Here is a 16,474-nt window from a genome sequence, read left to right on the forward strand (position 1 = left end):
TACATTAATACGACATGACATTTCTTGCCTATCTTGCCTATCAGATTGGTGGAGCTTTTTTCATTATGATATCCAATTGAGGAAAAACATGATTTGGCAGCAGGTATTAGCCTTAGAAATGTTTGTTCTCTTACACCCAATAAAATGAGCAGTGTGAGGTGGAATAGTGAGAGGGTAGAAAGAATTCAGGAGCTGCCTGAGGGCAGCTAATGGGGCCAATAGGAGTCAGATTCTGGTTACAGAAAATCCAAATCAAAGTTGGTCTTTGACAACCTAAAGGAATCAGACATATTAAGAATGTCACCCTGAGGCTGTAAAAAAAAAAACAGCCCTGCTACTTCAAGATTAGAAGTGAAACAGGTAAGAACCACATCTAAAGGATGAAAAGAGGGCATCCCTCAAGAGGTGGTTGATAAAGTTTTGGGAAACGTCCAAGCTGATCAATCAAGGTGACTGTTGATAACCAGAGTGTGCTACATCTCTACAGGGAAGAAAAAATAAAGAAAAGCACCGATGGCAAGGGGTGGGGAGGGTGGGGAGGGTGGGGGGTATATGCATTGACTAAAATAGAGACGAAGTTGCAGACATGAGGGGTGGGTATGGTATCTAAAACTCTCCTCCAGTAGAAAGTGCTCTGAGAAGCTCTATCAGAGAAGCTCTGCTTGGCCGCAGACATGCTTCAAGCTATCAATCTAGTACCCTTAATATCACCTAACTAACCTGGCTGTTACACCATGATTCCCAGGCAGCCTCCTGAAAATCATGTGCTTTCTACACTTTGCTGCAGGGAGAGAATCTACTGACTGCACTACCTAAATAAGGATTCTGACCCAATTACTAGCTCTCTTTCTCAGTGTAAGTGAATCACTCATCACGCCAGACCTAAATGTGGTTACCTCAGTCCCCCGGGGAAACCTTGTGGGGCAACCTTCACGCTCCCTTTACATCTATTGTATTGTACGTAATGGCTTGGAAGAGTAGAAAAGTCGGTGCTGTGGCAAGAGCTTAAACTAGAAGTTGGGTGACCAGATCTGGTTGAGGTTCTGTGCCCCCTAGACTTCAGCACCCTCATCAGCACAAGGAGGGTGTGGACCTATTCGATAAATAAGACAGTTTCACATTCCAACCTTCCAGTGTCCTGGGAGAGCTAGGTCTGGAGCAGAACGCAGCCAGGCCCGACTCCCAGGACCGCCAATCGGAACCCTTGCAGTTCCCGGGACCAGGATGGGTTCCAGTCAACCTCTGGCCGCGCTTGCAAATGTGGCCTCCGGGACAAGTGCCTCCAGCAGGAGGGGGAAGGAGAGCGAGGAAGGAAAAAAGAGGAAGTGAGTTCTACCTAGACACCTAGAACCCCGAGAAAACGGTCCACGAAGCCTCCACGGCTACCTCCACTGCTACGTGGACTGGGCGGAACTACGACGGGCCACTCAAGGGCCGGAAGCCTGCTAAATGGCTACCCACCGAGGGGCGGGGCGGAATCTCGAAGAGCGGGTCAGGAACAAGAAGTCCAGTTACGTGGAAATGTGCCGGATTCTGACTGAGGTGACCACCAAGAGAAGGCGGGGCAGGATTGCAGGAAGCCAATCAGAAGCCCGGTCTCTGAATTTCTCCCCGCAGCCTCCTGGGCAGATCCGGGGCGAGGCGGGGAAAATGCCCGTCCTCCAACAAAGCCTCGCCTACCAGTAGTCTGCGCTGATTGGTGGCGGGGGGTCTCGAGGAGCCAATCAGAACTCAGGGCTCACGGACTGGAGGATGGGTGGACCTGGGTGCCGCGGGTCGGGCGCGACCTTCCAGTGCCAGCGCTGTGCGGTGGCTGGAGTCCAGGGCTGCTGCAGAGCAGGATCCAAGTCAGGACGGTCGTTGCGGGTGAGCCGGGTGGGGAAAGTAGAGGCTAGCCCTGGGTCCCCTGGGGGACCGCCCACGAGAGCAAGGAGGCTCGTGAGAGTATGGGGCCAGGAGTCGTGTGCCTCGGGCTCCCCCAGCCGCTTCTGCGCCTCAGACTGGCTGCGCCCGTGATGGGCCAGTGACCCTCCTCTCTGGATCTCACCTGTAACCCAGAAGGGCTTGGCTGAGATCCCACAATTGGAGCGTGGCGTAAGAGAAACCATCCGGTCCAACCCTCCCGACTCCTCTGTGAGACCCCTGGTAGAGGGAAGGTGCGGCGCCTGTCACTCAGGGCCAGGTGTCTGGTGGGAACAATTTCTGAGGCTCCGTTGGACCTCACTAGCATAGTATCGCTGTGAACCCTACTCGTGTGCCCTCCTCCTCCCCTTATTTTCCTGCCTCTTAGGTCAGCAGCCCCTCTGCAGCCTGCTTGCCCACCATTCTTCCCCTCATCCAGCAGGAAGACCCTCAGAGCACTCAGTAGTGCATTGTTGTTGTCTTTGAAAAACTACAGATTGTAATTTCCCTGCCTTTCTATTTCCTGATCTCCTTTGAGGGTAAACGGTCCCATGAGCCTGTGGAGTGAAAGCCCTTCTTTCATTAGTTCCACCGATACTTGATAAGACACTGGGCTAGGTGCTGAGGATACAGAGATTTACTGGGTATCATCCCTGATCTCCAACCTTAGAAGGCCGCAGCAGAAGGAACTGCAGAAGGGTAGATTTGGAAGACATGCTAAGGTAGAATTTACTAGACTTTGTAACACTTTGGGAGTGAGGGAGAGGAAAGAGTCAAGAATGACTCTTGTTTGGTACATCTGCACAAAGTACACAGTTTAAGCTCCACCCCCCTGGTTGTCGGACAGAGACTGTGAGATTCCGGCATAAGCCTTGGAGTTGAAACATGTGCTTCCTGAGGGCTTTCTCAGGAGCTAAGTGAAACACCGCTGGCAGAAAATCTAGATTAACTACCTATAGGATTCGAATTCCCTTCCTCCCTCCCTGTCCGCACACAGGAGACATTTGCTTGAGACAGACATCTCTGATAAACACATTTCTTCCTTTGTGTTTATTTACTTTCAGAAGCTGACCTTATCTGTCACTAATTCCATAATTTAGAATTCTTTTTTTTTAAATTTTTTATTGAGTTAATGATAGGTTACAATCTTGTGAAATTTCACTTGTATATTATTGTCTGTCAGTCGTGTTGTAGGTGCACCCCTTCACCCTTTGTGCCCACCTCCCACCCCCCACCCCTTTCCCCTGGTAGCCACTAATCTGTTCTCTTTGTCCACAGGTTTAAAGTCCTCATATGAGTGGAGTCATACAGAGATTGTCCTTTTCTATCTGGCTGATTTCACTTAACATAATTCCCTCAAGATCCATCCATGTTGTTGCAAATGGGACAATTTTGTTCTTTTTTATGGCTGAGTAGTGTTCCATTGTATATATATACCACATCTTCTTTATTGAATCATCTGTTGATGGGCACTTAGGTTGCTTCCACATCTTGGTGATTGTAAATAATGCTGCAATAAACATTGGGGTGCATAGGACTTTTGGAATTGCTGACTTCAAGCTCTCTGGATAGATGCCCAGTAGTGGAATAGCTGGATCATATGGCAGTTCTATTTTTAATTTTTTGAGCAATCTCCATACTGTTTACCATAGTGGCTGCACCAGTTTGCATTCCCACCAGCAGTGTATGAGGGTTCCTTTTTCTCCACAACCTCTCCAACATTTGTTACTATTTGTTTTAGTTATTTTTGTCATTCTAATGGGTGTAAGGTGATATCTTAGTGTAGTTTTGATTTGCATTTCCCTGATGGTCAGCGATGATGAACATCGTTTCATGTGCCTATTGGCCATCCGTATATCTTCTTTGGAGAAATATCTGTTCATGTCTCCTGCCCGGTTTTTGATCGGGTTGTTTAATTTTTTGTTGTTGAGTTGTGTGAGTTCTTGATGTATTATGGATATTAAGCCTTTGTCGGATGTATTACTTGCAAATATTTTTTCCCAGTTAGTGGGTTGTTTTTTCGTTTCAATCCTGTTTTGCCTTGCCTTGAAGAAGCTCTTTAATCTGATGAAGTCCCATTTGTTTATTCTTTCTATTGTTTCCCTTGTCTGAGAAGACATGGTGTCCAAAAAGATCCTTTTAATACTGATGTCAAAGAGTGTACTGCCTACATTTTCTTCTAGAAGCCTTATGGTTTCAGGTCTCAGCTTTAGGTCTTTGATCCATTTTGAGTTTATTTTGGTGAATGGTGAAAAAGAATGGTCAATTTTCGTTCTTTTACATGTGGCTTTCCTGTTTTCCCAGCACCATTTGTTGAAAAGACTTTCTTCTCTCCATTGTAGGCCCTCAGCTCCTTTGTCGAAGATTAGCTGTCCATAAATGTGTGGTTTTATTTCTGGGCTTTCAGTTCTGTTTCATTGATCTGTGCACCTGTTTTTGTACCAGTACCATGCTGTTTGGATTACTGTAGCTTTGTAGTATGTTTTGAAGTCAGGGATACTGATGCCTCCAGCTGTGTTCTTTTTTCTCAGGATTGCTTTAGCAATTTGGGGTCTTTTGTTGCCCCATATGAATTTTAGGATTCTTTGTTCTATTTCTGTAAAGAATGTCATTGGGATTCTGATTGGGACGGCATTGAATCTGTAGATTGCTTTAGGTAGAATGGACCTTTTAACTATGTTTCTTCTTCCAATCCATGTGCATGGAATGTCTTTCCATCTCTTTAAGTCGTCATCCATTTCTTTCAGAAAAGCCTTGTAATTTTCATTGTATAGGTCTTTCACTTCCTTAGTTAAATTCACCCTGAGGTACTTTATTCTTTTTGTTGCGATTGTGAATGGTATTGTGTTCTTGAGTTCTTTTTCTGGTATGTTCGTTATTAGAGTATAGAAATGCTACTGATTTATGTAAATTGATTTTATACCCTGCAACTTTGCTGTAGTTGTTGATTACTTCTAAGAGTTTGCCAGTGGATTCTTTGGGGTTTTCTATATATAAGATCACGTTGTCTGCAAACAGCGAGAGTTTCACTTCTTCTCCCCCTATCTGGATTCTTTTTATTCCTTTTTCTTGCCTGATTGCTCTGGCCAGGACCTCCAGAACTATGTTAAATAAGAGTGGTGATAGAGGGAATCCTTGTCTCGTTCCTGTTCTCAGGGGGATGGCACTCAGTTTTTGCCCATTGAGAATGATGTTGGCTGTGGGTTTGTCATATATGGCCTTTATTATGTTGAGGTAGTTCCCTTCTATCCCCATTTTGTTAAGAGTTTTTATCATAAATGGCTGTTGGATCTTGTCAAATGCTTTCTCTGCATCTATTGAGATGATCATGTGGTTTTTAGTCCTCAGTTTGTTGATGTGGTATATCATGTTGATTGATTTGTGGATGTGGAACCATCCCTTTGTCCCTGGTATGAATCCCACTTGATCATGATGTATGATCCTTTTAATGAGTTGCTGAATTTGGGTTGCCAAAATTTTGTTGAGAATTTTTGCATCTATGTTCATCAGCAATATTGGCCTGTAGTTCTCCTTTTTCGTGCTGTCCTTGTCAGGCTTTGGTATCAGCGTGATGTTGTTCTCGTAGAATGTGTTAGGAAGTGTTCCATCCTCCCTAATTGTTTGGAATAGCTTGAAAAGGGTAAGTATTAAATCCTCTATGAAAGTTTGGTAGAATTCCCCAGGAAAGCCATCTGGTCCTGGGGTTTTATTCTTTGGGATATTTTTGATTGCTGTTTCAATCTCTTTCCTTGTGATTGGTCTGTTCAAATTGTCTGCTGCTTCTTGAGTGAGCTTTGGGAGATTGTAGGAGTCCAAGAATTTATCCATTTCCTCTAGGTTATCCATTTTGTTGGCATATAGTTTTTTGTAGTATTCTCTTATAATCCGTTGTATTTCTGCAGAGTCTGTTGTTATTTCTCCTCTTTCATTTCTGATTTTGTTTATTTGAGCTTTCTCTCCTTTTTTCTTTGTAAGTCTGGCTAGGGGTTTGTTGATTTTATTTATCTTCTCAAAGAACCAGCTCTTTGTTTCATTGATCCTTTCTACTGCCTTTTTTGTTTCAATAGCATTTCTTTTGCTCTGATTTTTATTATTTCTCTCCTTCTGCTTACTTTGGGCTTTGTTGGTTCTTCTTTCTCTAATTCAGTTAGGTGTAGTTTAAGATTGCTGATTTGGGATTTTTCTTGTTTGTTAAGATGTGCCTGAATTGCGATGAATTTTCCTCTTAATACAGCTTTTGCTGCATCCCATATGAGTTGGTATGGCATGTTATCATTTTCATTTGCCTCCAGGTGTTTTTTTATTTCTTCTTTAATTTCTTCAATGATCCATTGCTTGTTCAATAGCATATTGTTTAGTCTCCACATTCTTGTGCCTTTCTCATCTTTTTCTTGTAATTAATTTCTAGCTTTACAGCATTATGATTGGAGAAGATGCTTGTTATTATTTCAATTTTTTTAAATTTATAGAGGCTTGCCTTGTTTCCCAACATATGATCTATCCTTGAGGATGTTCCATGCATGCTTGAGAAGAATGTGTATTCTGTTGTTTTTGGATGGAGTGTTCTGTATATGTCTATTAAGTCCAACTGTTTTAGCTTTTTGTTTAGCTCCACTGTTTCTTTGTTGATTTTCTGTCTGGATGATCTGTCCATTGATGTGAGTGGGGTGTTGAGGTCCCCTACTATTATTGTGTTATTTTTGATATCTTCTTTTAGGTTTGTTAATAGTTGCTTTATGAACTTTGGTGCTCCTGTGTTGGGTGCATAGATATTTATAAGCATTGTTTCTTCTTGATGAAGTGTCCCTTTGATCATTATATATTGGCCCTCTGTGTCTCTCTTTACCTGCCTTATCTTGAAGTCTGTTTTGTCTGATATAAGTATTGCGACACCTGCTTTCTTTTGTTTGCTATTAGCTTGGAGTATTGTCTTCCACCCCTTCACTCTGAGCCTGTGTTTGTCCTTGGAGGTGAGGTGTGTTTCCTGGAGGCAACAAATTGTTGGATCTTGTTCTTTAATCCATTTTGCCACTCTTTGTCTTTTTATTGGAGAGTTCAATACGTTTACATTGAGGGTGAGTATTGATGCATGAGGGCTTCATGCTGTCATTCTGTTGCTCGTTTTCCAGTTTTCCTGTGTTTCCTTTGTTTCTTGTCCTGTGTGTTTTAGCCTACTCATTGACTTCTGCAATTTCTTATGCTGGGTTTCTTAGACTTTTCCTTATTTATGTTTGGTGTCTCTGTTCTGTTTTTTAGTTTAGTGGCTACCCTGAAGTTTGTATTCAGAATCTCGTGTATAACATAGTCCATTTTCTGGTGGTCTCTTACTTCCTTAGCCTAGACTGTTTCAGTCCCTTTCCTCCTCCCCTCCTAAATTATTATTTTCATCTCTTATTCCAACTTGTGTTGTGAGTTTGTGGTTAGAGTGATAAGATTGTCTTTGCTTTGGTGATTTCCTTCCCTTTATCCTAATGCTATAGTTCAATATTTGCTATCCTATTCAGATTCTATTTGTCTCCCAACTCTGTGTTTTGTGACCCCTTACTCCCTTTTTTCTTTTTTCAGGTATGAGAGCCTTCTTGAGGATATCTTGTAGTGGAGGTCATGTGACTACGAAGTCCCTCAGCTTTTGTTTGTCTGGACAAGATTTAATTTCTCCCTCATATCTGAAGGATATTTTTGCTGGATAGAGTATTCTTGGCTGAAGATTTTTATCCTTTAAAGTTATGAATATGTCACTCCAATCTCTCCTAGCTTGCAAGGTTTCTGTAGAGAAATCCGCTGAAAGTCTGATGGGGGTTCCTTTGTAGGTTATTTTCTTCTGCCTTGCTGCCCTGAGTATTCTTTCTTTGTCATTCATTTTTGCTATTTTTACTACTATATGCTTTGTCGTAGGTCTTTTTGCACTGAGAAATCTAGGAGATCTGAAAGCTTTCTCCACACACATTTCTTTCTCAATCCCTAGATTTGGGAAGTTCTCTTCTATTATTTAGTTGAGCACACTTTCTGCTCCATTTTCCTTTTCCACACCCTCAGGAATTCTGATGATTCTTAAGTTGCATTTTCTCATTGAGTCAGCTATTTCTCTGAGATTTTCTTCAGTTTTTTTAATTCTTAGTTCTCTTTCTTCCTCTGGAGCCATTCAGCCTGTCTATCTTGGATTATGCTAATTTTCTCATCTATGGTGTCTACACGGGCATTCAGGGAATCCGTATTCTGTTTTATCTGATCCATTCTATTTTTCATCTCTAGTATTTCTAACTGATTCTGCTTTATAATTTCAGTCTCTTTTGTGAAGTAACTCCAGAACTCGTTCACTTGTTTCTCTATATTTCCCTTTACCTCATTGAATATTTTGAGGATAGCCATTTTGAACTCCTCTTTACTTAGTTTACCCATTTCCAAGCCCTCAGGACCTACTTCTGTATTTTTATTGTTTTCCTTTTGGACTGGAGCTTTTATAAATTGCTGGATGGTAGAGGAGTGGTTTTTGCGCATGATGCTGTTATTCGGCTGCAATTACAGCCTGTGGCCACTAGATGTGGGTCGAGAGCCTTGTTCTCTGAGCCCAGCACCTTCAGCCAAGATGGCAGCGCCCAGCATGGGTTGGGGGAGGAGGGGCACTTTCTCAGGAGACCCGTATGGGATCAGCTCTCACTTTCTGGTCTCCGGGGCCCTGGCTTGCTGGGGCTCCCCCATGGGAAAGATTTCCCCTGTTAGAGGGTTTCCGCTGCTCGGGAGGTGGGAGTCCTGTACGATCCCCTGATGCACGGCCCCTCCCCCGCTCCTTCCCTCACCAGTGGCAGTGATCCCAGTCTCTAGGGGAGGGAGCAAAGTTCTCTCCTACCCCATTCCAGCTCCTCCAAGGCCAGCTTCAGCCTCTCCACCTTCCGTCGTTTGGCTGCTGTGGGTCTCTGACGATTTCTGTTATTAGGATTTTTTTTTTGGTTGGAAAGCAGTTGCTCTTTTTGGTTGTAGTTTGGAGGGGAGAGACTCCCAGGTGAGCTCACGTCACCATGTTGCTGACATCACTCTAGAATTCCTGTATACAAAGAAAAAAGGCAAATTTAAGCTCAAAAAGAAAGACCTTTAGAAGTATAGAATGTTAGATTTACAAGGGACTTTCAGAAGTGATCTAGTCCAGCTCCCTCTAAAAGGGAGATGTAACGAGTCCACAGTTTCGGAGACTAGGTAGCAGAGTTGTACCTAAAATATGTCTTTTTTTCTCCCAGCACGGCAACTGTTTTTTCTCCAATTTTTTTTCATTGTGGTGAAATACACTTAACCAGCACAACTTTTTATTATTCCAGGCAGTCTTTGATGGCTGCAGCTGTTAACAGTGCTTTCAACTGCTTTGAAAAACAGGGCTCTTTAAGCAGAGTCTTAATAAGCTCCACTCAAGGATGTTATAGGAACATTTTTTAGACCGGAAGGGAGATTGGCTTTTACCAATTGCCTCTACAGTTCCTTCCAACTTTAGAACTTACAATTAGTATTAAATTCAGGATTATTCTGACATTCTTAATGCTTTAGAAGTTGAAAAACAACTCCAGGATTTCATCTTGTACTTAAAGCTTCAGTTCATATTACAGTCTGAATACTGGCCTTACACCAGTTTACAAATCTCCAGAAGGAATGTTAAAATTCCATGTAAAGTCTTAAGCCCAAATACAGTGTGACAGGATATATATTGGTTCCCAGAAGTTTCAGGTGCAAAGATTGTTTTGAACCTCATTCAGGCTTTTTAACAATCTCTTTAGTGAACAAAATCTGAATGACAATTTGCTTCTGAAAACAAATGCTCTGATCAGAAAATGAACATGAGAAGTGATTGTCAATTATGCAAGAACTGTAACAGGTGGTGGAAACCGAGCCATGACACAAGGGGCTCTGCTGGCTTAGAGGTGGGAGAAATTGCTTTGGGTAGGAGGATCAGGGAAGGCGAGGAGGGGGAGGGGAGCAGCATCTGAGGGTTATACTCTTATCAGCACTTCAGTCAGCAGTCTACAGTGTTGGGACTGAGGCAGGGAAGGAGTTGTATAGGCGAGCTCTTGCTTACCTCCCTGAATTTTATCTCCTTTCCCTCACTGGAATAAGTTGGACTTTGGCTGTCATAGATATGAAGTGATTAGACATTAACAGGCATATGGTCTGATTTGGAAGCTCTGAGAAAGTCCTAAAACCCCACCTCCACCTCCTTGTCCTAGCCAATTTCTTGCAAGGGCTAACTTTTCTTTTAGGTAAAGTTTACATTCAGCAAGATTCACAGATCTTATGCTTACTTAAGTTTTAAGTCAAGTTTTGACAAATTTATACACCCTTGTAATGAAAGCCTAGTCAAAATATAGGACATTTTCCTCCGAGAAAGTTCCCTCATGCCCCCTCCCTGTCAGAAGCAACAGCTGTTCTGATTTCTATCAACAAGAGCTAAGTATTTATGAGACTCTTTTTATATGACACTCCATCCCTTGAACAGCAATCAAAACTGTCCCCTAAAATACAACCCACCCCAAGATGTTATTAATTATCTACAATTTAGTATGAAGGAAGAATTGGAATAAAACTATTTTGGGAAAAGAGGGAGCTGAGATTGCAAAGACCTTAAATATTTGGTTCCTGAAGGATGTTCAGAAGCCTTACATTGCCAGGTGCTCTGGAAATATACCAGGTATGTGTAGCAGAGGGTGGCGTTACCAAGGGGAAGAAACAGTCTCCCCACCCTGTCTATCCAAGTCATACTCAACAACTCGATTCAAATCCCTCTTCTCAATAATACCTTTCCTTATGCTTAGTAATCTCTCTCCTCTCTGAATTTCTATCATAGTTTCAATAGATATTAATTTCATATGTCATAAACGCAGATGTAACTTTATATTTTGTAACTGACCTTAATTTTTATTTCAAGCCCCTATTCCTTTTAGCAATAGAAGACCTATTCTTTACAATTTAAGGTAACCTCAGTCACTTCAGTGTTAATTCAGTCATTTCAAGTTTATACTTAATTCAGGGTTTTCTTTGGCATTCTATCAGTTTATTACCTACTGCCTTATAACTTCTTGTTTTGAAAAGCTTTTCAGGTTTTTTATTGTTTAGAATACCTGTGATTGATTTGACTTCTCAGATGTAACAGAGCCCTCTAAGCTCATCTTCATATTTCCCATAGTGCCTCACAGGATGATGTGCTTTGCACATCAGTCCACACTTTTATATTTGAAGAACACATGATGAGCTAGATGATGGTCCTGATAATTTAATAAAACTTATGGATAGAAAAGTAAGATCACTGTACTGATGGTAATGTAGTCAAAAGGACGTAAACATAGTCTAGAGAACTGAGTTCTTACTGTAACTTGGTATGTGGTTTGTGTAAGGCACTTAACCTCTCAGGACCTAAATTTCCCCTGTAAATAAAGTTGATGGCTGGGGGCGAGGGGGAGGAATCAAGCTAGATGATACCGAGGTGCTTTCCTGGTCTGTATTCTGTCCCTGGAAACATACCTTCAGTTTGTGAGGAAAGTTTAGAAATAATTTATAGTATAAGGGTTTTTATTGACCTGTCAAAACATCTACTTCTTTATCTCATTTACTGATTTGGTTTTTTTTAACTTTATGAGTGAAAATTATTCAAAAGAAATACAGAATCAATGCTGAGAAACATTACTGGCCTGTCTTAAGAAAAAACGTTTAAATAAATATATTCATTATATGTCCCCTTTCAGATTTGTTTGTTTCCCCTAGACATAATGTCAAGTGGAGATGATCAGCAATCACAGGCTCTTGCCAAACCCACTTTCAGTGAGGTACAAGCCTCGGCATTAGTGGAATCAGTATTTGGGTTAAAAGTTTTCAAGATCCAGCCACTTCCTAGCTATGATGACCAAAACTTTCATGTATGCATTTCAAGAACCAAAGACACTACAGATGGCCCAACTGAATATGTCCTCAAAATAAGCAATACTAAGTCTAGCAAAACTCCAGACCTGATTGAAGTGCAGAGTCACATCATCATGTTTCTGAGAGCAGCTGGATTTCCGACAGCCTCTGTGTGTCGTACTAAAGGAGACAACATAACCTCTCTCATGTCTGTAGGTAAGAGACCATCAACTCACCAGTCATCGCCTGTCCATGTACATTAATTACTGCATTTTGGCTACACGTAGAAATATCAAGAACATGTCCATAGTTCCAAGTGTAGATGTGGTTATTTTTTCAGCTGCTAGGAGAAGCCACAGCATTACCAGAGTGGAGACTGGGGCTCTGATTCAGAAGTGCGTAGAGCTGGGATCTTGTGTAACGCTTCTGCTTAGAAAGGGCCTGATGGAGGAGTAACTAAGGGGACAGGTGGAAATTAGGAGAACTTTTTTTTAAGCAGAAAAATTAATGTTTTTTGTTGTTAGATCAGCTGTATATTTTGGTGCTGTGGTATAGTAGAAAGAACACAGAACTAGAAATCAGGAATTTTAGATCCCAGCTCTGTCATTCTTGTATATGTGACCTTGGGCACACCACTTACATTCCTAAGCGTTTGAGTCCGCATCTGTGAGACTTGGTCCCTTGCACCTCTAAATGCTGATATGCTAAGATATACCTAATAGGATTCTCTAAACAGCAGCCTTAAATCAATTCCTTGGGGTTTTTTAAAGGTTTGAAACCTTGATTCTTTTTCTGTCTTAATTGGTCACCCATTCTTCCTTAATTTGCATTGCTCCAAACAACTGAGGCCCATTACAGTCCCTGAGAAGTAGTTCTTTTCCTGTGTTGCAAACTGGCTGTTCCCCAGTTTGTCCCTGAAGAAGCCTGTGATTCTGAAACACTCATTTCTTTACATCACACTTTCATCAATTGTAAACTTATAAAAAAGTGTTTTAGGCATTCATTTACCAGAGTGGGTAATTTATGTTTAGAGCTGAGGCTTGCAGAGTTGGGTTTATAATTTTGTTGGTATATAAATGGCCAGTTCCAATGTTCTAAGATTTGTCTGTTCTACCTGCTTTGCTCAGTCCACTCAGCCCTGCATCAGAGAATCCTGCTGACTTGTTTTAGGTTAGCACATTTTTTTCTCTTGTTCTGTAATTTTTCTTATTCTTTGCAATAATAATTGCAAAGGCAGAATGGCCTCTAATTATCTTTTTCAAGAATAGTTGACAAGATCTATCATTCCATCCATCTAGATAGTGGCTCTGAAATCAAAAACTACTTGGTGAGGCTGCTGACTTACCTCCCAGGAAGACCCATAGCTGAGATTCCCATCAGCCCCCAGCTATTGTATGAAATTGGAAGGCTAGCTGCCAAATTGGATAAGACACTAGAGGTAAGATTTGGGGCTTTATTTTGGTTATGAGTTTTTTATTTGTTTGGTTTTGATTTATTTTATTTTTTAAATAAACCCAGGGTCAGACTCTCTTTTTATGTATGGTGCTTCCTGAAGTGTATTATGAAGGAAACAGAGTCCTAGATGCATGAATTTTTATGACAAAAGGCTTCCTTCTGCCCAGGTCTGTCCTTTACTGGTATATTGACAAGATCACCTACATTTTTAGAAACTCATGATATTCTTTATGCTGCTCACTGAAAACAGTCTGTATTCACAAGTTAAAACTTGAAGTTTTCATCCAAATAAGGTGTAATCAGCCAGAGCTGTATATGAAACAATAGCTAAGTTGCAAATGGATTAAAATGACTTGTGTTCACTTGTGAACAACCAATGGGTCAAAGAAGAAATTAAAAGAGAAATAAAAAATATCTTGAAACAAAGAAAACTGGAAATATAATGTACAGAAATTTGTGGAATGCAGGGGGCCAGCTGCATGGGTTAAGTTTACTTGCTGCACTTCAGCAGACTAGGGTTTTGCCAGTTTGGTTCCTGGGGGCGGACCTAGCACCAGTCATCAAACCATGCTGAGGTGGTGTCCCACATAGCAGAACTAGAAGGACCCACAACTGGAATATACAACTATGTACTGGGGCTTTGGGGAAAAGAAAAAAAAAAAAGATCAGCAACAGATGTTAGCTCAGGTACCAATCTTTAAAAAAAAAAAACTTGGGGCCGGCCCAGTGACACAGCGATTAAGTTCGCACATTCTGCTTTGGCAGCCTGGGGTTCGCTGGTTCAGATCCCGGGTGTGGACCTACACACTGCTTGTCAAGCCATGCTGTGGCAGGCATCCTACATATAAAGTAGAGGAAAGATGGGCACAGATGATAGCTCACCAGTCTTCCTCAGCAAAAAAGAGGAGGATTGGTGGCAGATGTTAGCTCAGGGCTAATCTTCCTCAAAAAAAAGAAAAGAAAAAAAAAGAAAAAAACTTGTGGGATGCAGCAAAAGCAGTTCTAAGAGAGAAGTTCATAGGGATAAATGGCTACCTCAAAAAAAGAGAAAAGTCTCAAATAAACAACCTCACTCTACACCTTAAGGAACCAGAAAAAGAAGAACAAAAGAAGCCCAAAGTTCACAGAAGGAAGGAAATAACAAAGAATAGAACAGAAATAAACGAAATAGAAACTAAAAAGACAATAGAGAAGATCAGTGAAACTAAGAGCTGGTTCTTTGAAAAGATAAACAAAATTGACAAACCTTTAGCTAGACTTACCAAGAAAAAAAGACAGAACTCCAATAAATAAAATTAGAAATGAAAGAACAGACATTACAAATGATACCACAGAAATAAAAAGGATCATAAGAGACTACTATGAACAGTTATGCTCCAACAAATTGGACAACCTAGAAGAAATGGATAAATTCCTAGAAATATATAACCTACCAAGACTGGATCATGAGGAGATAGAAAGTCTGAACAGACCAATTACTAATAAGGAGATTGAATCAGTAATCAAAAACCTCCCAACAAATAAAAGTCAAGGACTAGATGGCTTCACCAGTGAACTCTACCAAACATCCAAAGAAAAATTAATACCAATCTTTCTCTAACTCTTCCAAAAAATAGAAGAGGAGAGAACTCTTCCAAGCTCAGTTTATGAGGCCAGAATTACCCTGATACCAAAACTAGACAAGGACACGACAAGAAAAGAAAATGACAGGCCAATATCCCTGATGAACATAGATGCAGAAATCCTCAACAAAATATTAGCAAACTGAATTCAACAATACATTGAAAGGATCATACACCATGATCAAGTGGGATTTATTCCAGGTGCAAAGATGGCTCACCATTGGCAAATCAGTCAATGTGATACACCACATTAACAAAATGAGGAATAAAAATCATATGATCATCTCAATAGATGCAGAAAAAGCACTTGACAAAATTCAACATATACTTATGAAGGTATAAAGGGAATGTACTTCAACATAATAAAGGCCATATATGACAAGCTCACAGCCAACATCATACTCAATGGTGAAAAGCTGAAAAGCCTTTCCTCTAAGATCAGGAACAAGACAAGGATGCCCACTCTCACCGCTTTCATTCAACACAGTATTGGAAGTACTAGCCAGAACAATTATGCAAGAAAAAGAAATAAAAGGCATCCAAATTGGAAAGGAAGAAGTAGAACTGTCACTATTTGCAGATGACATGATACTATATATGGAAACCCCTAAAGACTGTATCAAAAAACTGTTAGAACTGGGGCCGGCCTGGTGGCGCAGTGGTTAAGTGCACACGTTCTGATTCGGCGGCCCAGGGTTCTCCGGTTTGGATCCCGGGTGCGGACATCGCACCGCTTGGCAAGCCATGCTGCGGTAGGCATCCCACATATAAAGTAGAGGAAGATGGGCACGGATGTTAGCTCAGGGCCAGCCTTCCTCAGCAAAAAGAGGAGGATTGGCAGCAGATGTTAGCTCAGGGCTAATCTTCCTTAAAAAAAAAAAAAAAAAAAAAAAAGAACTGTTAGAACTAATAAACAAATTCAGTAAGTTCCAGGATACAAAATCAACATGCAGAAATCTGTTGCATTTCTATACACTAATAACAAACTATCAGAAAGAGAAATAAAGAAAACAATACCATTTACTACTGCCTGAAAAAAGAATAAAATACCCGGAATAAATTTAACCAAGGAGGTGAAAGACCTGTATATCAAGAATGACAAGACAATTAATGAAAGAAATTGAAGAAGATACAAATAAATGGAAAGATATTCCATGCTCATGGATTGGAAGAATCAATATTGTTAAAATGTCCATACTACCCAAAGCAATCTCCAAATTCAATTCAATTCATATCAAAATTCCAATGGCATTTTTCAAAAAAATAGAACAACTAATCCTAAAATTTGTGTGGAACCACAAAAAACCCCGAATAGCCAAAGCAATCTTGAGAAAGAGGAACAAAGCTGGAAGCATCACATTCCCTGTTTTCAAGCTATATTACAAAGCTATAGTAATTGAAACAGTATGGTATTGGCATAAAAAGACATGTTGATCAATGGAACAGATTAGAGAGCCCAGAAATAAACCCACTTATATATGGTCAATTAATTTACAATAAAGGAGGTAAGAATACACAATGGGGAAAGGACAGTCTCTTCAATAAATGGTTTTGAGAAAACTGGACAGGCACTTGTAAACGAATAAAACTTGACTACTATCTTACACCATACACAAAAGTTA

General features: G+C 40.8%; 1 protein-coding gene across 4 annotated transcripts in view; it reads left to right on the plus strand.

Moving 5' to 3' along the window:
* The first annotated feature begins 1,720 nt into the window (after positions 1-1,720).
* Positions 1,721-16,474, plus strand: part of HYKK (hydroxylysine kinase) — a 33,705-nt gene continuing 18,951 nt past the window's right edge. Inside the window, exons 1-3 of one of the 4 annotated variants that reach the window (XM_070573411.1) lie at positions 1,721-1,866; positions 11,622-11,991; positions 13,074-13,213. In XM_070573411.1, coding sequence (XP_070429512.1) covers positions 1,753-1,866; positions 11,622-11,991; positions 13,074-13,213 — 624 coding nt within the window. In that variant the 5' untranslated portion in view covers positions 1,721-1,752. Of the gene's footprint in view, positions 1,867-7,467; positions 10,571-11,621; positions 11,992-13,073; positions 13,214-16,474 lie in introns of those variants that run through there. The other 3 variants (XM_070573432.1, XM_008533961.2, XM_008533964.2) reach the window with 3 other exon arrangements.

The sequence above is a fragment of the Equus przewalskii genome, chromosome 1 (assembly GCF_037783145.1).
Source record: "Equus przewalskii isolate Varuska chromosome 1, EquPr2, whole genome shotgun sequence".
Classification (NCBI taxonomy): domain Eukaryota; kingdom Metazoa; phylum Chordata; class Mammalia; order Perissodactyla; family Equidae; genus Equus; species Equus przewalskii.